The following is a 24,645-nucleotide window of genomic DNA, read 5'->3' as shown; positions in this document are numbered from 1 at the left end:
AGGAACTGAAGCCCCATGATTCTGGGTTGCAGCACTGAGCTCTTATTAGCACAGCTGATGGTTTTCTTTATGAAGCTCAGTTCATCCATATAATGTGGTCAATTAATGACAGGTTTGATGCTTTTAAACTGTGGTGTTGGAGAAGACTCTTGAGAGTCCCTTGGACTGCAAGGAGATCCAACCAGTCCATTCTGAAGGAGATCAGTCCCGGGTGTTCTTTGGAAAGAATGACACTAAAGCTAAAACTCCAGTACTTTGGCCACCTCATGCGAAGAGCTGACTCATTGGAAAAGACTCTGATGCTGGGAGGGATTGGGGGCAGGAGGAGAAGGGGACGACCAAGGATGAGATGGCTGGATAGCATCATGGACTCGATGGACGTGAGTCTGAGTGAACTCCGGAAGTTGGTGATGGACAGGGAGGCCTGGCGTGCTGCGATTCATGGGGTCGCAAAGAGTCGGACACGACTGAACGACTGAACTGAACTGAACTGAATGACAGGTCTACTGGATGACCACTTGAGAACAGAAAGCCAATTACATGGCATTGCCTAGCAGAGACAGTGGGAAAAATTGTCAATTTTAAAAATTGAAGTATTGTTGATGTACATTATTACATGAGTTACAGATGTACAATATAGTGAATCATAGTTTTTAAGGGTTATACTCCATTTACCTTCCCTGGTAGCTCAGTCAGTAAAGAATACACCTCCAATGCAAAAGATCACCTGCAGCACAGAAGACCCAGGTTTGATCTCTGGGTTCGGGAGATTCCCCTGGAGAAGGAAATGGCAACCCACTCCAGGATTCTTGCCTGGAGAATCCCATGGACAGAGGAGGCTAGAGGGCTACAGTCCATGGGGTCACAAAGAGTCAGACATGACTGGGCAACTGAACAATAACCTTTTACAGTTATTTTAAAATATTGGTTCTATTCACTGCTCTGTGCAGTATATCCTTGTAGCTTATTTTGTGCATGAGAGTTTGTACCTCTTAATCCCTTACCCCTATATGGCCCTTCCTTCTCCCCTCTCCTCACTGGTAACCACTAGTTTGTTCTCTGTATCTGTGAGTCTGCTTCTTATTTGTTATATTTACTAGTTTGTTGTATTTTTCAGATCCCACATATAAGTGATATCATATGGTATTTGAGAAATTGAAAAAATTTTTAATGTGTGTATTTAGCACCCACATAATACAATTGTAAGGCACTTCAGAAGTAAGCTCATGGAAGTAGGCGGAACTGCAGTTGGATAGTAATCGAGACATAAGACTGCTTTTTTTTTTTTTTTTAAAGTGATTGCTATTCATTCTGTTCCCGAATGAGACTTTGTTTTTCTTTTATAAGTGATGGATACCCATTTGCTGCTCATAAGAGACCAGAGAAAACAGACAAATCCCATAAGAACTGAAACAGAGAGTGTCCTGGAACATTGTTAAAGGATAATTTCATTGAGGGGAAATTTTTTACATAAAATTGGCAGATGAGGGTTATTCATTTATCTCTTCTAGAAATAGCTGAAAGGGGGGTACAACAGAAATCATTCCAGTTCAAACATATAAGGAAATGGATTCAACCATGATGCTGAGATAATTTTGGACTTTTTCAGTTTTATAGGCTGAGGGTTTCCATGAATATAACTGAGACGCATGATTCAGTAACTTGGAAGGTTAGAGGTTTCATACACACACACACACACACACACACACACACCCTGCACATTATTACCCATATCTTTCAGGATAGAATCTTTGGGAAAAGTAAAGTTTTTATTGTTTTTGTTTTGTTTTTTTAGTATTGACAAATAGCCATACCAACTGGTTTTATAGCAACAACTAGTCATGGATCATTGCCTTCAAAGAAAATGTTTATCTACCATTTATTGAAAGCTGTGTCTGTGAGAAGGACCATTTCTTTAATTCTAAAATGACCATTTTGGGTCAAGATATTTTATACTTGTATTTGGGGGGAAAGACTGTAAAGCACATTAGTTTCAAAAATAACTAGTTTTGCTGGTAGAATTAAATGATTGTAAGAGAATTTCTTCTCATTGGCAGAATGGAAGTTCACTGTATGTCTCAAATATTTATTTTTATAAACATTATGGCCTGGGCACATTAAGCCCATTTTCTTGTACATAAAAAGCCACTTTATCTCAGCTTTGCCTTGTTCCTGTAAAAACAGAAGATTGTTTTATGGTCTGTCTAACTGTATCTTTGCCTGACAAATAGACATCAAATAAAGAACCAATTGTTGTACCTTACTCAGAGACTTTTGCTAGATCTCCTTACCTGAACAGACCTCAGTAGTAACAAAGAGGGCCCAGCTGATAAATGACTGGTTTTGTTTTCATGAATGTTAGGAGAAGTATCACCTGCCAGGAGGGTTTATCTTGGACTCTGGGGGCAAAAACCTTTACTGGCTCCAGAATGATGACAGTCACTAATGTTTAAGTGATATTCTAACCTTTCCAAAATCATTTATATGATCCCATTTTATCCTTACAGTGTTTGTAGAAAATAAAAGCACATAATATATGTAGCATATACTGTTTCAGTTTGGTTTTTGCTCACATGAATTTAAAGACACACACAATATCCAGAAATATTTACTATCAACTTTTTGAGTGAGTGAGTGAGTGAAAGTTGCTCAGTCATGTCTGACTCTCTGCGACCCCATGGACTATACAGTCCATCAATTTTTTCCTACGTTGATATACTCTTATTTTTTCATTTCATATTTCTCTCTTTTTTTTGTTATTCTCTGGACAGTTTTTCCTCCCACCCTTTGCAGAACATTCTGAGTATTTGTTTAGACCCTTCATTAAGGAAATATCCATTTTGGCTATTTAGGTGACATATATGGATGCAAAAACATCTGGCACAGTGTCTGACAAGTAATAGATGCTCAGTGTTGACTTTTTTTCCTCTGCCTCCTCTCCCTCTTTTTGTTTTTAGTTTGGTCTTTTGGTTGATAGTGTGGCATCAGCCCACACTTGATAGATAGTTGAATACATAGACATAGCGATAGATAATCTCTATCCATCCATTTTTCCATTTATATATCTTTGGTCCTTGGTTCCCTCTCTATATAGGTTTCTTTCCTTTAATCCTTGATATTCAATTTCTCTCATTTTCTTATGCATGTTGTTCAGTCACTAAGTTGTGCCTGACTCTTTGCAATCCCAGGGACTCCAGCATGCCAGGCTTTCCTATCTTTCAGCCTCTCCCAGAGTTTGCTCATATTCATGTCCATTGAGTCAGGGATGCTATGTAACTATATTTTGTATTTACTTATTGAGTAAACATATACAGAAAGCAAGTGTTGTTCTAGTGATCATGTTTAATCATGGGAGATACAAACCAGAGTAAGATAAAATCATGAGTCTGGCGTAGAAGATACACAAATAAATATATCAAACCATGCGTGATGTGCTCTCATAGAGAACACAGAGGGGACCTGTAATAGGGTTGAGAGCTAGAACCTGACTCTGGAATTTTGGGGATCAGAAGTGAATGATAAATATTATTACTCTATGTTGAGATTTCTTTTTGATAGTATGTTTTGATAACATTAATTGAATCTTTTGCATTCCTGGAGTAAGCTTTTCTTTATTATTGCTTTTTAAATGTAGTACTGATTTGCTAATGTTTTCATTTGAATTTTTGCATATATTTACATGCATAAGTTTGCCCTTGAGGTTTTTGCTGTGTGAATTTGCACTCAGGCCTTTGTGAGGTTTTCTGAGCACAGTCCTGCTAATTTTGGAAAACTGATCTTCGTGGTAATGTTAAATGTTCTACCCCTGTCCAGGATCCTTCTACTTTAAACATTTCCCCTATGAACTCATTTGAAATTTCCGAACTTTTAGAAGACTGCTGTGTCTTTTCTCAGTGTTGTTGGAAAAGGCATTATCTTCCTCTTTACTATTTTACTTCTTTCTAGTTGTAAATCCATCTACTTTATTGAGTCACCTCCTCTCCTTAGTAATGATATTCTATAGAAGCATTAATCAATTTTGAATTGTTTTTAAACAGTCTAAGGATCTTTTTAGACATCTGCCTTTACTGGTGGTTCTTTTAGTTATTTCTAGGCTGATTTCTTTTTTACTGAGATGAAACCTCAGTCATTTCCCCAAACCCTTTCATTTTTCTTTTAAGCATGAGATTAGGAAGGATCAGATGTTAAGAGTATGAGGTACACACAATGATCCTGTTTATTTATTTATTTTACTAAATAGGATGATCTAAAACTCTTATTCTTTAAGCAGTAATTCACAATTCCATTGCTATGTGTCTTTTATTTCTATCAGTGAGACATAAGCTTCTGGAATGGCTTAAGACTAGATTCTGGAGTCAGCACGTAGAAGATTCTTTCATTTACTGTGTGCATGACTTTGAGCAAATCACTTGAACTTTTTAGAGTCTAGTTCATCACCTGTGAAATAAGACACTGCTAACTACCATTTTAGGCAGCTGTGTAATAAGCAAACATGTAAAGTACTATGGTTAGCACAGAAAAAGTACTTTAAAATGGTACTAATGTAATTATTCAACTATCATAAATAAGTTCCTTATCCTGTCTCTTCATGTACCATGGTCCTCCTTTCCTATTGTCTTATAAAAATTGCATCCAGTTTTCACCCGTCAGAATCCATAGACTGGGCCTTCCATTGTCTGCGTTGTCTGTACTGCACATTTCCACCTTGTACATCTGTATCTCTTAAAAAGCCCCTTCAATTTTTGCCTTCTGTCTTGTTCTTTACCACAGTGTATTTTGGTGGAAAATGCCTACAGCATGGAAGACCCAGGTTCTACTCCTAACAGGATCTTTGGCTGATTATCTGACCTTAGGTAGTCAATCTTCTTATCATTTATTTTTGTTACTATCAATTATCAAGCATGACTTTGTCTCTGATGCTTTATATAATGTCTCATTTACTCCTCACAATCATTTGTTTGGAAGGTGTTTTTTCCATTTTGCCAATGAGGAAACAGAGATTTAAAATTATTAAGTAATAATTTTAAGTAATTATTAGTAATTACTTAAGTATTTACTTTAGTAATTGCTAAAGTATTAAGTAATAATTTTAATATTAAGTAGCTTGCCCAGAAGCTGAATGGGCAGTTTTCCTGGACTCTGGGGATACGGATTTTTACCTACTCTACAACTTAGAGTGGTTAGGGCCAACCAAGGTCAAGTGAGATTGTTTCATAGACTGGAACACGATGCAGACAGAACAGTTCTTTCAGGCTAGTGTTTTCTCTTCTCTCCTAGCCACCCCCTTTTATTCCTAAGTCTTCTGACATGTGGATTATACCATGGGTTGGTTATTCTCATTCCCTCTGCATTTTTGTTTTTGCACCTTTGTTTTCCTCCGTCCTCTCCCTTCCTTTCGTTTTGTCTCCCATGGCATTTCCAGAGAACTTCCTCTCTTAGTGAGGTCTTACTCTGTGTCTCCCTTCCTCAGCCAGAGACAGCTTGCCTTACCAGCTCTTTCAGCTTACCTGTTTTGTATTTGACATCCATTTAAAAATGATTTTCATAGCTCAGTTATAGACAGTTTCACATCGTCCCTCTGTGCCTTTTTTTTTTTTTAAGATTTGGTTTGAAGAAGGGTAAGGAAGTGCAAGATGTATAGCGGTAAGAAAGAAGAGAAACTGTTGGGAGGGGCTGCTGTATTCCATCTTCAAAGAAAGCAGAGCTGGGGTTAGTCCAAGCTGTTTTACTATTGGAAGAGAGTCATTCCACCATAGTTTGGACATAACCTGGCTTTTTATTGCCAAGAAAGTATAAGATGGAAATGGAGGTAAATGTGAATAATTCAAAATAATGTTTAACTTTGAGGATATTTCACCTTCTCTGGAATTAGAGATTTATGCTAGTCAAGAGTTAGGGAGGAATTCGAAATGTTTATGTTACCAGAGTGTAGAAAACATTGTCCAGTTGTTTATCTAATCCTTCATTGGGCTTGCTTTTAAAAACACGTTTTGATTTGAAGTAGCCTGGGAAAAATAAACTGTTCCAGGCCATAACTTGATGCCCCAGTGGAAATAAGATAGATCCTTTTTCATTCATTTTGAGAAATTTTCCAAGCAGACAGATGTCTTTGTACCTTCCTTTGCAGTTCCTCCACAAATGAGTATTATCAAGAACTAGAATTACAAGTGCTCTGTTACTTCTTTTTAACTTTAGCTTCTACAGAAATTACTACTGGGATCTTATTTCTTTTCTGGGCTGAACATTTTGTTGTTGCACCTACTCAGTCTCACAGATTCTCCGTGTGCTATCATCCAGGAAGATTCATTTCTTAAAGATGTGTATTAACTAACACAAGGAACTTTTTGAGAACATTTTTTGATCTACAGAGCAACCAGGTGTGCTGGGGAATAGGCATAAGAGATACTATGCTTTGCTCTGCTGTAATTATTTTCCAGTCTCCCAGTGGAAAAGGTAGAGAGTAATATGTAAAAAAAAAAAAAAAAGAATGAATTTTGGTTTCCATTGCTTCTTCCTAATCCCTTAGCCTAAATTCATTCACTCAAGGCAACCAGTAATTATTGTGTGCTTCCTGTGTGCCAGGAACTAGTCTAGGGCTGGGGATACAGCAGCAAACAAAATAAAGACAATTGTGGAGCTCTTATTCTAGCAGGGGAGATGATAAACAATAAACATGATAATGTCGTGAACTACGTAGTATGTTAGAAAATAACAAGTGTTAGTGTTTAAAGGTGATAAGTACTATGGAAAAAGAAATGTCAGAAAGGTGGCAGTTACAAGATTATAATTTTAAATTGGGTTGTCAGGGTAGGCTTTGTTGAAAAGGCAACTTTTGAACAGAGATTTAAAGAGGTGAGGGATTTATCCATGCAGAGATCAGAGAGAGAGCTGTTCCAGGTAAGGGGAACAAGCCTAGCATGTTCCCGGGACAGCGAGAAAGCCAGTAGTGAGACTGGGTGATAAGAGATGCGGTTAGCGGGGTCAGATCATGCACGGCCTTTTGGCTGACTTTTGTTTTTTACTGAGTAAAGTGAGGAGGACCGTTTTGAAGAAAGTGAAGTGAAAGTCACTCAGTTGTGTCTGACTCTTTGCGACCCCATGGGCTGTAGGCTGCCAGATTTCTCCGTCCATGGAATTCTCCAGGCCAGAATACTGGAGTGGGTGGCCATTCCCTTCTTCAGGAGATCTTCCCAACCCAGGGACTGAACCCATGTGTCCCACATTGCAGGTGGATTCTTTATTGTCCGAGCCACCAGGGAAGCCCAACAATACTGGAGTGAGTAGCCTGTCCCTTCTCCAGTGGATCTTCCTGATCCAGAAATCAAACAGGGGTCTCCTGCATTGCAGCTGGATTCTTTACCATTGAGCTACCAAGGAATAATATAATCTTATGTTTTAAAAGAATGTCTGCCTGCTGTATTGTGAATAGAATGTGGGGCGGGGGTGGTCAAAGGTAGAAATGGGCAGTCAGTTTGAAGTTTACACAGGTCAGTAATTCAGCAGTGGTTCAAGTAAGAGGTGTTGGTGGATTGCTCCACAGTGATAGCAGTGGTGAAGGTGGTGAGAAGTGATCTGATTCTTGATATATTTTAAATGTAAAGACAACAGAATTTCTAACAGAGTGGTCATGATGTGTGAAAGGAAAAAGAGAATCCAGAATGACCCTAAGAGTTTTGGCTTGAACTTTGGGCTTCCCAGGTGGTGCAGTGGTAAAATGTCTGCCTGCCAGTACAGGAAACACAGGAGACCTGGGTTTGATCCCTGGGTCAGGAAGATCCCCTGGAGTAGGAAATGACAACCCACTCCAGTATTCTTGCCTGGGAAATCCCATGGATAGAGGAGGCTGATGGACTGCAGTCCATAGGGTTGCAAAGAGTCAGACATGACTAAGCATGCATGCAGCATCAACTGGAAGGATAAAGTTGAAATGAGAAAGGCTATGGGGTGGAACAGGTTTGTAGGGAAGATCAGGAATACTGTTTGGTACATGTTGAGTTTTATATGCTATAAGATGTCCAAGTGGAGATATTGACTAAGTAATTGGATATACAAGTCTGAAGTTCAGGAGAGAAATCTGGGCTTGAGTTATAAAATTAGGAGTTGTCAGTCTGCAAATGTTATTTAAAGCCATGGATTGAACTTTGGATGGATAAAGTCACCAAGGGAGTGATTTTAGAAAAGAGAGGAGAGTCGAAGACTGAGTGCTACAAGTGTTGGGGCTTTTAGGAGTTTGGGAGGAGAGGAGGACCCAGCAAAGGGTGCTGAGAAGGAGCACAGAGTGAGGACAGAGAAAAATCAGTAGAATGTGGCATCCTGGAAGCCAGATGAAGAAAGGGTTTTAAAAGATGGTAGAACCATAGGCTGTGTCAAATGCTAATAGGCCAAGGAAGCTAAGGGCTGAAAACTGTAGATTTAGCAGCGTGAAGGTCATTAGTGATCTTGAAAAAAGCACCTTTTGTGGAGTGATAAAGGCCAGGTCTAGACTGAGATGGATGTACAAGAGAAAGGAAAAGAATTTAAAACATCAGATACAGGCAATTCTTTGGAGAAGTTTTGCCATCGAGAGGAGCAAAGAAATGGAAGAAAATGCAGGAAGTGGGGGTCACGATGCAGTACATTATTCCTGATTTGATGTTTATTGTCATCTTTTATTATTTATGTAGACCCCAGTCCTTGTACTTTCTTTATCAAGCTGTTAATTCCTAGTGGATACTGTTTTTTGCCAGGTAACACAACAGTTAAGGTTTTCCTTGACTAGTTAACAGGACAGTTTGCATTCCTGGAGTTCAAGCATATGTAACTGCTGCTCTCTGCTTCTGAAAATTCACCACCTTCCTTCCATTCAGCTTACATGAGAACCTCAGGCTTTTAGGTGAGGGAATTTTGACAATATAAGGCAAAGATGATCCGAATAATAGTAATATTCACTATTACAACACTTATGTATTGCTTACTATGAACCAGGTGCTTTTTGGCATGCTTCATATTAAATTAACAGGCTTCCCTCATAGCTCAGCTGGTAAAGAATCTGCCTGCGATGCAGGAGACCTGGGTTTGATCCCTGGGTTGGGAAGATCCCCTGGAGAAGGGAACGGCTATCCACTCCGTAACTCATTTAATCTTTCCAATTACCCTATGAGCTAGATACAGTTATCATCTGCATTTTGCAAATAAGGAAATTGAGGCATACAAAGATTAAGTAAACAGTTAAAAGAAAATAAATAAATAATGCTGAAGTTGGGATTAAAATTCTGACAGTCTAGCCCCAAAGTCCATGCTCTAAGGGCAATTGGAAAATTTTAAGAGAAAGATATTAGCTAGAGAGATTCCATTTTACACAATATCACAGTTTTTTAGAGTTGCTGGGCTAAGTTTTTCTGAGAAACAAGACAGAATATAGAAGCTGATTGGGCATTTCCCAGATTTACTAGACATTAGTGAACTGTTATCAGTGCATAATCTTGGAATGATGTGGAGAGCATTCTTCAAAAATAACTTTTATAAAGACCATATTTCCCATATATTTCTTCAAGCTTCATGAATAACTTTCCAAATCACAAGTATATATTAAACATACACTCTTTGCAAAAGAAAAAAAAATTCAGCTATTTTCCTCTATGTGTTTATTTTCCTGTGGGAAGCTTATTTGTTTTTCACACAGACTATAGAACCATCTTGAAATTAAAGTAGAAAGGATCATATATGTGAGCATAGTACTATACTAGTTTTTAAAGGATTCTTTAAAATTCTTTAGCTCTGGAGATGAAATATGAAGTAAATGACTCTTTGTTAAACATTATTTCTTAGAACCTGGTGAGCACTGCCACTGAATCCTTCATTAAGAGTCCCTTCCGGAGTTGAGCTGCATAAGTTGCTTGTATATTTTTGAGATTAGTTGTTTGTCAGTTGCTTCATTTGCTATTATTTTCTCCCATTCAGAAGGCTGTCTTTTCACCTTGCTTATATTTTCCTTTGTTGTGCAGAAGCTTTTAATTTTAATTAGATCCCATTTGTTTATTTTTGCTTTTATTTCCAGAATTCTGGGAGGTGGATCATAGAGGATCCTGCTGTGATTTATGTCTGAGAGTGTTTTGCCTATGTTCTCCTCTAGGAGTTTTATAGTTTCTGATCTTACATTTAGATCTTTAATCCATTTTGAGTTTATACAAGCAACTTATGCAGCTCAACTCCAGAAAAATAAACGACCCAATCAAAAAATGGGCCAAAGAACTAAATAGACATTTCTCCAAAGAAGACATACGGATGGCTAACAAACACATGAAAAGATGCTCAACATCACTCATTATTAGAGAAATGCAAATCAAAACCACAATGAGGTACCACTTCACACCAGTCAGAATGGCTGCGATCCAAAAATCTGCAAGCAATAAATGCTGGAGAGGGTGTGGAGAAAAGGGAACCCTCCTACACTGTTGGTGGGAATGCAAACTAGTACAGCCACTATGGAGAACAGTGTGGAGATTCCTTAAAAAATTGCAAATAGAACTACCTTATGACCCAGCAATCCCACTTCTGGGCATACACACCAAGGAAACCAGAATTGAAAGAGACACATGTACCCCAATGTTCATCGCAGCACTGTTTATAATAGCCAGGACATGGAAACAACCTAGATGTCCATCAGCAGATGAATGGATAAGAAAGCAGTGGTACATATACACAATGGAGTATTACTCAGCCATTAAAAAGAATTCATTTGAATCAGTTCTGATGAGATGGATGAAACTGGAGCCGATTATACAGAGTGAAGTAAGCCAGAAAGAAAAACACCAATACAGTATACTAACACATATATATGGAATTTAGGAAGATGGCAATGACGACCCTGTATGCAAGACAGGGAAAGAGACACAGATGTGTATAACGGACTTTTGGACTCAGAGGGAGAGGGAGAGGGTGGGATGATTTGGGAGAATGACATTCTAACATGTATACTATCATGTGAATTGAATTGCCAGTCTATGTCTGACGCAGGATACAGCATGCTTGGGGCTGGTGCATGGGGATGACCCAGAAAGATGTTATGGGGAGGGAGGTGGGAGGGGGGTTCATGTTTGGGAATGCATGTAAGAATTAAAGATTTTAAAATTTAAAAAATAAAAAACTAAAAAAAAAAAAAAAAAAAAGAGTCCCTTCCTTTTCCAGAAGGACTTGCCAACACCCGTAAAGTATTCACTGGGAGAATTAAAATCATATAAAAGTAATTGGTGTTTGCTTCCTTCAAGGCATACATTTAAGTACATTGCTTTATTCCTCTGTTCCTTGGCTGCCTCCTATGTTTAGTAACACTAGGTCAGCAGACTTCCTCTTTTAAGGTTCATCTGCTGGCCATTTCAATTTCCCATGAGAAAGCAAACCTACCACTGTTTTACCCTTTTATCTTAATGTTTCATCCATTTATGTCATATTATCTTGTGGGTTTGCATTTCTCAGTAGTAATGGCCCTGCTGGTAAATAGAAAACAATGAATGTGATTGTCCACCCCTGATCATCATCACCATTTGAGCCCTTTTAAAATTCCTATTGTAATCTCAGTAGAGTGGTTATCTAGGAGAGTGGATTATTGGTGATTTCATCTTAAAAAGAATGTGTGCACTGTTTTTCAAGTGACTTATTTTAGTGCCTCTTTGACAATTTCGGCTTTGACCATTGGATCCAGCTACTAATAGAAACATTCCACCGCTGGCCTCCGTTCCCCATTTCTGTTTTCACCTGAGCGTGTTTTCAAGCATCAGATATAAATTCATACCATGCTCATGGCTTGTAGTTTCATGTGTAATTGGCTGTAACGTAATGACTAACGTATGTTGGAGGTTAGTACTGAAAATAATAGCCCAGCATTTACTGGGGGCTTATTCTGTGCCAGACTCTGTGATAACTGTATTACGAGCATCGACCAAATTAATCTTCTTCTCTCATAAAGTGAATGCTGTTATTTTCTGCATTTTAGGAAAAAGGAAACTGAGGTCCAGACTCATGTGACTTTTCTCAAGATTTGATGATACTTGCCATGTCCCATCTCGGATATCCCTTCCCACGATCAAAGGGATGGTTTATCATCTCGTGTACATTTCCCTTCTCTGCAAAATATGGCCTTGTTTAATGGGCTATTGTAGACATTTATCATTAGATAACGGAATTGTTTTGGAATGAATCCTGAGTACTTGTTTGTGCCTGCGTGCTAAGTCGCTTTCAGTTCAGTTCAGTTCAGTTCAGTTGCTCAGTCGTGTCCGACTCTTTGCGACCCCATGAATCCCAGCACCCCAGGCCTCCCTGTCCATCACCAACTCCCGGAGTTCACTCAGACTCACGTCCATCGAGTCAGTGCTGCCATCCAGCCATCTCATCCTCGGTCGTCCCCTTCTCCTCCTGCCCCCAAACCCTCCCAGCATCAGTCTTTTCCAGTGAGTCAACTCTTCGCATGAGGTGGCCAAAGTACTGGAGTTTCAGCTTTAGCATCATTCTGGTGTCCAATTCTTTGTGACCCTATTGACTGTAGCCTGCTAGGCTCCTCTGTCCATGGGATTCTCCAGGCAAGAATACTTGTTCAGGTTCCTCACTTTTGAGAGAGTATGATGAAACAGGCACTCTCCAGAGCCACTGTGTGCTTCACCCTTTCCCTAAACCTGTTTATAACTTAAGCGACCCAGCTGAACTCTTGGTTTCAAAATCTCCATCCATCTAGTCTCTGTCATTTTTAAAAACAACACAGTTTAGTCAAGATTATGGCTTTTAATTGGGTTGTGGAAAGAAATTCAAGTTGAAGAAACGTTGCCAGGATCACTGGGGAATTAATAGCCACTTGATGCAAGAGGGAAGCTGTGAAGAACACTGGCTCTCTTATTATGTAGTGTCCAGGCAAAGTAGAATTATACGCTTACTGTTTCATTTTTTTTTTAAAGAAATTATTATTGCAGAACTATTGGCTTCCTTTTCTTTCTCAACTGTAGCTATAATGTTTTATTTGTGCCTGTGTACTTCTGAGAGAGAGTTGGTCTCTGAAGAGGGAGTTAGGAGAGGAAAGTATTTGAAATGGAAATGTCTTAAAATTATGTCTCTTTCCAGTTGTACATTGGATTGCCTTAGGATTTAGAAACAAAATGAAAATTAAAAACCACAATCACCTTCTTTTAGAACAAAAAAGTGCTATACTTATCAGTATAGAAAATATCTAGCTGAAAGACAGTGGCTCTTGCATTTCCTTGCAGAGTGCTCTAGACATTGATCAACTGGCAAGGGAAAGCAATTATTAACTTTCTCTTCTTCCCCACCTTCTCACAATGGCTGGGTAATCCTTTTGTGTTCCTGTTTGGGGGATTTAATGGCCTTGTTAACATGTGGGAAAACATTGTGATTGGAGACTTTAACAAAATAGTGAATAGTCCTTTTTTTTTTTTTTTTAAGTTCCATGTTTATGTTCTTACTGGGTGTGTGTCTTTCCAAGTACTCCAGGTTAAGAACTAAATGTGTTAGAAAAACAGATGTAATGCAAATAAATGAGAGAGTTCTCATTTCCTTCAGTGAACAAAGCTCTGAGTTCCTGAGCAGTAATTTTATGCGACCTTCTCTCTATATCAGAAGAAATTGTGCTTACTCCACTTCTTTCTCCTGAATTCTATTGTATCACATCTGACTAATGATCTATAGGGCCAGACAATTCACCTACGTATTATAGAGGGTCATAGTATACTAACACGGAGAAGGCAGTGGCCGCCCACTCCAGTACTCTTGCCTGGAAAATCCCAAGGATGGAGGAGCCTGGTAGGCTGCAGTCCATGGGGTCGCTAAGAGTCAGCCACGACTTCACTTTCACTTTTCACTTTCATGCATTGGAGAAGGCAATGGCAACCCTCTCCAGTACTCTTGTCTGGAGAATCCCAGGGACAGAGGAGCCTAGTGGGTTGCCGTCTATGGGGTCGCACAGAGTCGGACACGACTGAAGTGACTTAGCAGCAGCAGCAGCACACTAACATACTGTAGAGCTTACTCTTACCGACAGTTAATTGGGGAATTCACTTTATGAAGCCCTGTTTACAGAGTGACATCTGGAGAAATTCTTAACCTGGATCAGTTCCAATCTGTAGGATTTATGGACTGTGCTTGATTTTTTTGTAAATAGGACTTTTCTCTGCTTGGTACATTCTGTTTACATAATTATCAGTGGATGAAAATTGCTATGTTCCTGTATTTCTTAATCCTTTGTACTGAGTGGACCTACATTCTAAGTAGTGGTCCAGCTAAAAAAAAATACCTGGACACCTATTATTATTCAAGTTGTGGAATCATCTTAATGCCAGGAGAACCCTACTCTGTTAAATCTAGATTCTCTGACTGAAGCCCTTATACCCCAAGGGACTAAATATTCAGCCATTATGAGAATTTTAGAACTTGCTGAGACACATGTTAGACCCCTTAAAATATATTAGACTCTCTTTTATTCACAAACTTGGTCTTGTGAGATGTGAAATGGAACTATTTTCAAACATAGTGTGCATACCCTTGAACACATATGAAGTTCTTACTGGGTGTGGGGAGATCAAAGTTTGTTATTAGGCAGTGGAACTGAACTCGCAAGCATTCTATAGGGATCATGTTGGATACATGTTACAGTGACCTTCACCCGCCTCCCTGTGGTTAACCATTATTATCTGTGTTAAGTAGTAGATAAGCTACCGTCTATGCAGTCAGCATGTCATCTGGAAACATATAGAGAAAGAACAGTTACAAAATAGATTTAAAAGAAACACAGGAAAACAAATATCATATGTTGGAACTGGAAACCTAAGACTTTATTGAAAGATATTTTTTCTTCTGTTTTCCTGAGTTTTGAACTTGTAAAATTGTACCAGATTAAGGGTGGTGTGTCTCCACGTTACAAGAAAAAAAAGGATCTCATGGAAATGAAGATGAGAAAGATGTCAACTAATGCTCTCCAGTTCCTCCTTCAGAGAAGCAGCAGCATCATATAATATCAGTCTGATTTGTCACGCTACATGCATTCAGTACTGTATTAGATTCTTGAGGGCTTCATTTCCATGACGGGCTCTGGCTGTTGTGTTTTTAACAATCTCCTATATGCGTGTTTTTCTGTAGTATTTGCTTAGTAAGTACCTCTGTAAACCCAATTTCACAGAAATCTTGGCCATCTAAAATGGCTCTTAACTACCTTCCATTGCAGGGGGGCACAGGTTTGATCCCTAGTTGGGGAACTATGGTCCTGCATGCTGTGGGGTGTAGCCAAAAATTTAAAAAAAATTGAGAGAGAGAGAGAAGACTGAAAATCATAAAGAAAAGAAAAGATATAAACAGACAAGAGTTTAAAAATAAAGTGGCCCTTAAGCATAGAATAGGCACGTATGCACACACACACACACACACACATACACACACACACACACACACACACACACATACCCGTACCATCAGTCAAAAAAATTCCAACAAGCATAGCTTTACCAATTATAGTGTGCTCTTAAGGAAAGGTTAAGTCCAAGTACAAGATAGATTGGGCCCTTTGATTTGAAGTCCAGTGTGGAGGAAGGGAGGTCAGTGGAGAATTAATCAGGCGAAGCGCAGCCCCACTTCTACTCCAGAGCTTTTGGCTTTTTATCTCCATGCCAGCCCTTGTATAAGTCTTTATCTGTATTTTATATACAATTCTTCCTAGCCATATACCTCCTACTCTGCATCACATTTTTCTAACTGCTATTCTGTTTTTTATTCTTTAATATTTTATTATCTATACCTTTGGTAAGTCACCCCAAATATCTTCTGTAGAAGTATACACACACAAATATGGACGATGTTGCTAATTCATCCTCCCCTCCCCACTGTTCCTTTTCATCCTCTATCTCCTTCCCTCTTTTACCCACTCCTCTTCCTTCCATTCTTCCATTTTGTCCAAAAATTTCTAAATATGCAGTTAAAATTGGTTCCCAAACATACTATAGGATTTTTGACCTCCTGTAGCTTATATATATATATATGCATTTATATTAAACATGTAATTTTATTTACTTATTTATTTTTGTTATTTGCGATTGTGCTGCATCTTTGTTCTCTAGCTGTGGAGAGTGGGGCGCTCATTGCAGTGGCTTCTCTCGTTGTAGGGCATGGACCCTAGGTGGGCTTCAGTAGCTGTGGCACCGGGGCTCAGTAATTGTGGCTCCCAGGCTCTAGAGCGCAGGATCAGTAGTTGTGGTGCGGGGGCTTGGCCGCTCTGCAGCATGTGGTGCCTTCCTGAATCGGGTTGAATCCATGTCTCCTGCATTGGCAAGCAGATTCCTTATTACTGAGCCACACGGGAAGCCCTCGAAAAAAATTAATTTTAAGAAAATATAAAAATGAACAAAGTAAAAGAGAATTATCAGGAAAACTCTTATGCTTGTCTATATGCCCTACATGTGGATGTGTGTGCACATTTACACAGAGAGACAGAGACTGAGAAAGGATAAAGAGTAAAACTTTCAAATAGATACATTTTCAGAGAGCTTTTTAATACTCATAGTTTCTGATTTGAGAGAATAACATAGAAACATGTATATTACCACATGTAAAATAGATGACCAGTGCAAGTTCGATGCATGAAGCAGAGCAGTCAAAGCCAGTGCTCTGGGACAACCCAGAGGGATGGGGTAGGGAGGGAGGTGGGAGGGAGGCTCAGGATGGGGGACACATGGCACCTGTGGCTGATTCATGTCGATGTGTGGCAAAAACCCCACAATATTGTAAAGTAATTATCCCCAATTAAAATAAATTCATTAAAAATTTGTTTTAAACGCTCATAGTTTCTTAGGGAAGCTTTTCATGTTTAAGATAGTGAAATATTCTTTTCAAAGCATCTATTCCCCACACTTCACATGAATTAAAAACCTTTGAAATGGAATCTGAATGTTAACCTCAAAAGTACTTTATCCATCAAGTAAATCTTGATTAAAAGAAAAATGTCATTGGTATATATTTTTGAGGTTTTTGCTGTTTTTAATTTTTAGTGGCATTTCAGGCATATGAACAGAAGATTCTTTGGCTGGGAAATCAGAACAGGGTGTCTGTGGTCATTTATGATTCTCAAAGTGTCTGCTTGTTTGATTCCTTTTAAACATAGGAAGATAAAAGAAGAAAAATGTTTTTCCTCCCTGAAGGAATGGAATATTTGCACCCGTATACTCAGTTGATTGCAGAGATCTCTGTCACAAGAATATAAATCTACAAAGTCCTAAAATACACCCAAAGAACAGCTTGCCAACTTTCTGGGTTTTCTGTATCATTAAAAGGAAGTACTGGTCAGGACAGCCAACTTACAGGCAAATCCACTGAGATCTTTCTGGGAAAAAAAAGGTGGTTTTGAGAAAGCGGTAATGGCTTAGCAAGCAGGAGAACCAGGCACAAGCCCTGGAATATAAGGGGCATCCACTACCCTCTCTGAGCCTCTGCTTTTAAATGAAGGTGGTTGCATTAAAACCTAAAGTTCCTTCATTCCTCAGAAATGGTGTGGAAAGTACGTTTATGCCAAGAAAATTCATAGATGACAGAAATGGTAAAAGGTACTTTGTGCTGAGCACTGTGTTCAGTGTATACAGTGTCACATAATCCGCACAAAAGGCCTCATTAAGACCCTCTCTTTACAAATGGGACAACTGGTAATCTGCCTGGGTGTGACAGCTAGCCCCATCCTGACCCACTCCTGGGAACACAGTCTAAGTCAAGACTTGCTGTTGGCCACCTATCCCTTTCACTGTCCCCACCATTCAACCGCCCACCTGGTGTTTTGTTAGAGGAAAAGATAGACAACTGGAAACAATCACAAAACATGGGGAACTCTGAAGAATTTAGGAAAAGAAACTGTCTTTTTTTCCCCCCAATCTAATCATGAGAAAAACATTAAACAGTTTCCAATAGAAGGGCATTTGGCAATATACCTGACCCAATACTTGTCAAAACTTCAAGGCCACCAAAAGTAAGGGAAGTTTGAGAAGCTGTCACCACGAAGAAGAGTCAAAGGAGAGAGGACAATTAATGCCATGGGGTTTTCTAGATGAGATCCCGAGACAGGAAAGGATGTTAAGTAAAAACTAAGGAAATCTGAATAGACTATGGATTTTAACTAAATGTACCCATATTGGTTCATTGATCGTAACAAATGTACCATACTGATGCAAGATGTTAACAACAGGAGGAAATGTGTAGAGAATATACAGGAATTCTTTGCATTATTTGCCATTTTTTTCTATACATCTAAAACGGTTCTAAAAATTAAAGTTCATTAAAGATAAACTTACCACTGCCCAAACAAAAAGAGCATTTTTAACAGTAGGGCAAGCAATATTCTTTTAAAGAACTGCTGCTATTACTCCTCCTCCTTGTTACTATTGTTATAGCAATACTGTCAGATGATCTGACTGTGTTAAATGTCTCTAGGAACATTTAGAATTAGGATGCTGTATGAAACGTAGCTTGAATTAGGCCAGGGATTGGCAAACTACTTACAGCCAGTGGGCCAGATCTGACCCATTGCCTGCTTTAATCAATGAAGTTTTATTGGAACATCGCTAATGCTCATTCATGTTTTCATTTTGTCTTTGGATGCTCTTGCACTACAATGGCAAAACTGAGACCAGAGACCAGAAGGCCCACAGAGCCTAAAAATATGTGCTTGTTCAGCGAACCTCCTGTTCAGGCTACTTGAGTTACAAGGTAGCGAGGCAGGTAAGCTGGGCCACCAGGATTCATCTGGGTCAGAATCAAGTGTCTGTCAAATAGAACTCGGCAGGTCAAGTAGCATGAGTAAATAGAGCAGTCAACTCCAGAGGAGGCCACGTGGACCCCTTCCTTACAGAGCTGATTGAGGACTGAGGGAGCTGATGCATTGAGCATTCACGACCAAGTGCCTAGCACACAGTAAGTCCACGGCACTATGATTTCCAGATCAGGAAGTCCCTGACTTTCCCTTGCTTTTGCCCATAGGTCCTCTGTGACACACACACCCAATGTGTGTTTAGATAATTTCATTCGGCTGTGGTTTTTTTTCCCCTTCTCCTCTGATGTGATGGCATCTAAGCCTAGGGTCCTTTATCTAACATTAGTGGAACCCAGACTCCACTTCCCAGATGGGCTTCAGATTTTATATTTTATTTCTCTCCTTTTACTGGCTACTCTGGAATTTTTAACAAATGTTTTTTCCTAACAAAAATCTCATCAGATATACCCATCTGCCCTTCTTAGCAGATTCTAATTCAGTAGGTGTGGATGGGGCCTGAGGTTGCATTTATAATAAGCTCCCCAGCATATCTGGTGCTGCTGGCCCGGTGATCTGGCTTAAACCAGTATGGCTAAAGAGGCCTTCTTACTTGCTGGATCTGCCTTCTGCTGCCTGCTAACTGAACTAAACTTGCCATTTTCTTTCGCAGGGTGTCTAGTTATCAGAAGCAGCCACCCTACTCTGTAACCCTTATAAATGTTGCCGTGCTACAGCTACTTGATCTCCCAGTCTTGACCTCTAAATGTACATCATCCCAGTTAAACATGGATGAAAGCTTAAGTGATTACATAACACAACTTAGGATGCTGTATGAAGAGTGGCTTTCTGTGAGCCTTGGCTTAGGCCATGGACTGGCAAACTGCTTGTTATTCCCAGTCTGTTTACCTCCAACCATGGAGCCCCTATTTCATACAGATAGATGGGTGATCTAACTTCAAATTTTCATCTCGAAGGCCTACTTTTTAATACTACTTCCCATGCCAGTGATTTTTGCAAGAAAACAGACCTGAGCCAGAAATTAAAGTAGCATTTTATTTGGCCAATTCAGGGAAGGGAGGATGGGGAGAAAGGGAAGCTGGTCAAGGAATTATGAGCACCACTTTGTGGTGCATCCTGCCTGCCTGACCACTTTTCTCAAAGAGCCAGGAAGAGGCCACTCAGCACACAGCATTTTTCTGGAGGCTGGCAAAAAAGGAATAAGAATTCAGAGTCAACCCTGGGAGAAGTGGTAGGTGAGTTCTCCACCAGGCCCCCTCCCTTCCTCCGTTTCCCATTGGTCAGAATGCCAGAGCTCCCATGCTACTGTTCCTGCCAAGCTTGAAGGGGCAGAAACTCCAGGCACATAGTTGGTCAGTCTGGCCACACGGAGATATCTGAAGAAAAGAGGGTGGCATTTCTAGGGCATGTGACTGGTCAGCCCTGCAGTGGGATTTGAAAGATTCATCATCTCTCTGTACTCTGGACAAAGCAAAACTTTTGTGCCAAGGACAAGAGATTATATATGTTGTAATTCATGTAATGTAGAATCTACAGGATAGTCTAAAGCAGCTGAGTTTTCCCTTGTGCCTTCTTACTTGCTCCAGTATTGAGTCAGCTGGGATAAATGGTAGGCACTGATTAATCAGTGGAGACTTGCCTCTGCACACATGGCAGCTCTGCTCTCTGATCACGGCACTCTCTCCCATCTGTTGGCAGGAGACACTTCTCTGCTCTCAAAGTTTTCTTGTGTGCAAAGGTAGCTGCATTAGTATAACGTTCCTGTCGTCATCCTGCTTCTTCCCTCTGCCTTGGGGGTGGAGAAAGGACTTAATCTGATTTATGAGTCTAGAAAGCCACTCTTTGGCCTATTTTCTTGGGGTTGGTGTTCTGTTTTGCAGGGATCACTCCCTTCTTTTTTGGAGAAGGAGATGGCAACCCACTCCAGTATTCTTGCCTGGAAAATCCCATGGACAGAGGAGCCTGGCAGGCTATAGTCCATGGGGTCACAAGAGTTGCTTAATGACTAAATCACCACCACCACTCCCTTCTCTCTCTTCTTCCTGTCGTTAATCTTACAGAGGTGCCTCTTCCCCACCTCCAAATACCCTGTTCCTTTTTTCTCAGTTAGATGAGGGTCCAAGAGAAGAAGGGCGCTATCTCTTGGGCTTCTCCATAGTCCCACAGTGGCTCGGAGCCTGTCCCTGTCCTCACAATACTCTAAGCAGTGCTCCTGGCAGCAGGTGAGATGAAACCTGCTGGCACCCAAGACCTTCCCACCAGGTGTCTCTGACTGATGTTGCAACTGGGAGCCATATAGTAATGCTCAGATAACACAGGCTTTGGGAGTTGTCGGGCTTGGGTGTGAGCTCTGTCTTACTCCTTAGGAGCTGTGTGACCTTGGCAAAGACTTAACAAGAATAGCTTTGGGAAGAAAAATAAGTACAGTGTACAACATGTTAGAACATTTCCAGGAAATGATGTACTGATCTCATGAGACCTCCGTTTTCCTATCTGTAAAAGGAGAATAATATTATCTGTTTCATGGTGTGGTTTGTAGGAACTAAACAAGATAATATAGGCAGAGTTATCATCACTGAGAAAGTGTGTAGTAATGATAGTTATTGTCACTATGATCTGTAAGTTTGGGAAAGAGATTAAAAATAAACCTGGTCTTCCTTCTGGATAGGGCCCTAGCTATTTTCAGATATAGCTGGGTGAGTTCCATTGCATTGATGGATAATTCTAACATTTCCTGTTTGGGGAACCTCTGAGGCAACCTCTAATTCTTATTTTATGAGTGTGGAAATCCTTGTCTCTCAAGTTTCCCTCAACATCGATTTCTTTTTCAGAGTTGATACAGAGGGATGGATGATCAGGTGTATTTTTCTTCAGACCTGGGATCTGGCCACTTCCCTCTCACTTGAATGATGTGGTTTACAAATCAGTGCTGCTGGTACCCTCGCTTTATAAACCCCTCATGCATAAAACAAAACTTGAATATGGAGGCTTTGGACTCAGCATATGAGAAGCCTCAGAAAAAGAAATAAAAATCACACTTCATTTACAAGACGAATGGCTTTGGGAAAAAACATGTACAGTATACAGCATGTTAGTACATTTCCAGAAAAATGATGGCAAATTAGTCAAATCAAGTTGCAGATATACTCAGGAAGTTCTCACATGAGTTTTCCATACAAGATTTTGGTGGATAAAATCAAACAACTTATACTTAATATTTTAAAAGTGCAGTTGTGCCAGCTCATCCTCAAGTCACCTTGGAATTGACTTGGAATTGAAAGCTTGTAAATGCAATTCATGGTTTTGCTGTTGAATAATAAAGTGTTTGTGTCTGTGCCAGAAGGTGTTGGGATTCAGGAATAGACTCAAACACCAGAGAAATATCACCATAGTCACCATCTCAGAATACTAGTGTCCGTTCTCTTGTTCAAGGAAGGTTTCTTTTCCTCATGGTTAATGTGGTTTGTTTCTTTTATAGTTTCTGATGCTCTGATTCCAAAGGGAATTTCATACTATTATTATAATTACTATTATAGTATGGGTATCACATATACTATAGATTTTGTCCATTCTGAATTTAAAAAGGATAAATTTGAAGACAACACCATTGCTGTTGTTGCTGAGTGATCAACAGTGTGTCTTTGAAGGCAATAACTCATTTCCAGCATTTTCTCCAAAAGAAATATATTAAAGATGATTATTATTTTTTTGCTCAACTCCTGAAGATTGTTGTCTCATCATTTATTATCTTCACCACTGGTACATTCTTAAGCTGTTGTTGATGTCTGGAAAGATTGATATTTCTGTTCTTTAAAATATTATTTGTATTTTTCAACTAGGTGGCTGTGCTACAATCCCAGAATCAGACCTAGAGGGAAGAGCAATAGAACAAGACTCCTCTGAACTGTTTACCAACCACAAACACCTCATGGTGGAGACTCCTATACCTGGTAAGAGAAGGGGTGGGCCTCACAAATATGTCAGAACAGTGACACTCTGGTCGGCTTTTGTTTTGTCATACCAAAAAGCATTTTGCAAAATTTCTTGTTTTCTAACGTTTTATCCTTCCCCTTGACATTGATGCCGCTGAATTTGATCATTTGTATATTCCTTTCGATATTCAGATCTTTTCTCTCTTTTTCTCTCTTTCATTTCCCCAGAAGTTTCACCCCTCCAAGGAGTCACAGAATAGTTGAAGTAGAGTTGTCTGAATGAGGGGAAGATGGCCTTCCAAAGGTTGATCCTGTGTGGACCTCATGCTAAGCACAGAGGAAGACCTGGCCCAGGTGCTTCATCCAGCTTACCTGCCAGGAGATAACAGTGTGTAGAGATGGGGATCGGGACTTCTCATTTTTCTAGGAGGACTTATACTAATATGGGCAAGGCAGCTGGACTTGTCTTACCAGGAAAGGATGTTGCTGCTTTTTGGTCATCTGTATGATTTCAGCCACAGGATATAGTGAGAGGATATCTTCTGGGGACAGACTTTATAATGCAAAGACCTAGATCCTATTTGATACCCCAGTTTTTTCCACAGAATTCTTATATAGTAAATATATCGAGTTTAATAAACATCTCATTGTCAAACAATATCTTGGATTTAATTTATAATCAGAGGGTTATATAGTTGATATCTTTATTTAATGGGAAGAAGTTGAATGGACCTAAAAATGTTGCTGGGCTTTCCAGGTGGCTCAGTGGTAAAGAATCCACCTGCCAATGCAGGAGACACAGGAGATGTGGGTTCAATCCCTGGGTGAGGAAGATCTTCTGGAGGAAGAAATGGCAACCCACTCTAGTATTCTTGCCTGAAAAATCCCATGGACAGAGGAGACTGGTGGGCTGTAGTCAGTGGGGTCACAAAGAGTCAGACATAACTGAGAGACTGACCATGCACGCAAAAAAAAGTTACTACTCCACAGTAAGACTTGAATATGGTTGTTTTATAAATGTAAGAAACTACGACTCGGCTAAAAGTAGGAAAAGATGCATTTTATTGTATGAAAGTGTTTAAAATTTTCAAGGAAAAGTGTTAGTCGCTCAATTGTGTCCAACTCTTTGCAACCCCATGGGCTGTAGCCCACAAGGCTCCTCAAGGAAGCTAGTACATTAACATCCTCTTTTCATTACCCAAATGGGTAATACCTTTTAAAAAATCCAGGTTATAAAGGGATTCACACTCTATTATAATTAAAATGTAAGGTTTTCATATGCAAGAAATAAAGAGAGTTTGTCAATCTCAAGTTAAAATTACAGTTGCAAGATTAATTTATTTAAACAAAAATATGTCTGTACCAGTTTTGGAATACCTCAGTCAGTACAAGGGAAAAATTGGCTCATGGGTTTTCTATATGTGAAACGTCAAAAAATTGCAAAGGATGTATTATTTATTATTTATAGCATTCTATTTTTTAGGAGATGCAGCAGAAGATTAAATAGTTTTTATTGTGAAGTGTGTGCGTGGACAACTAGCCTTTGGGCCAGAATCAACCATTAGGTTAATGTTATTCAGCCTGTGGGGACCAGTAAAAGATGTTCATGGCTCTGTGTAAGCCTAAAGATGGAAAACCACAACTCTTCCGATCATCTTTAACAGCTTCATTGAAGAAAGGTAGACAAGAAGAATGTTACTTCTTTAAAGAGTGTTTCTGGGTTATAATTTTTTTTTTTTTGGTATTTGATTCCCATGGACATTTTTTCCATGAAGTGCGTGTGTCCATTAGCTCATCTTTGTTTTTCTTTCCTTTTCTGAGTCATGTCCCATTTGTAGTGTCCTATTTGTAGTGTCCCATTTGTAGTGTCCTATCTGCCTTTCTTTAACTCACTTTCTTTCCCTCTTGTTTCCTTGTTCATCAGCCTTAATCAGTCTT

The 24,645-nt window shown here is 39.5% G+C and overlaps 1 protein-coding gene across 3 annotated transcripts in view; it reads left to right on the top strand.

Annotated features, from left to right (window-relative positions):
* The window catches only part of BBS9 (Bardet-Biedl syndrome 9), a 471,120-nt gene extending 447,755 nt beyond the window's left edge, over positions 1-23,365 (top strand). For all 3 annotated transcript variants that reach the window (XR_011256695.1, XM_069588065.1, XM_069588067.1), the window contains 2 exons: positions 22,615-22,725; positions 22,936-23,365. Coding sequence is in view for 2 of the 3 variants with exons in the window: in XM_069588065.1 (XP_069444166.1) it covers positions 22,615-22,725; positions 22,936-22,967 (143 nt within the window). In the remaining variant the exon portion in view is untranslated. The remainder of the gene's footprint in view (positions 1-22,614; positions 22,726-22,935) is intronic.
* Positions 23,366-24,645: the final 1,280 nt, after the last annotated feature.

Source organism: Ovis canadensis, chromosome 4 (genome assembly GCF_042477335.2).
Source record: "Ovis canadensis isolate MfBH-ARS-UI-01 breed Bighorn chromosome 4, ARS-UI_OviCan_v2, whole genome shotgun sequence".
NCBI lineage: Eukaryota > Metazoa > Chordata > Mammalia > Artiodactyla > Bovidae > Ovis > Ovis canadensis.
This window is presented reverse-complemented; position numbering and strand designations above follow the sequence as displayed.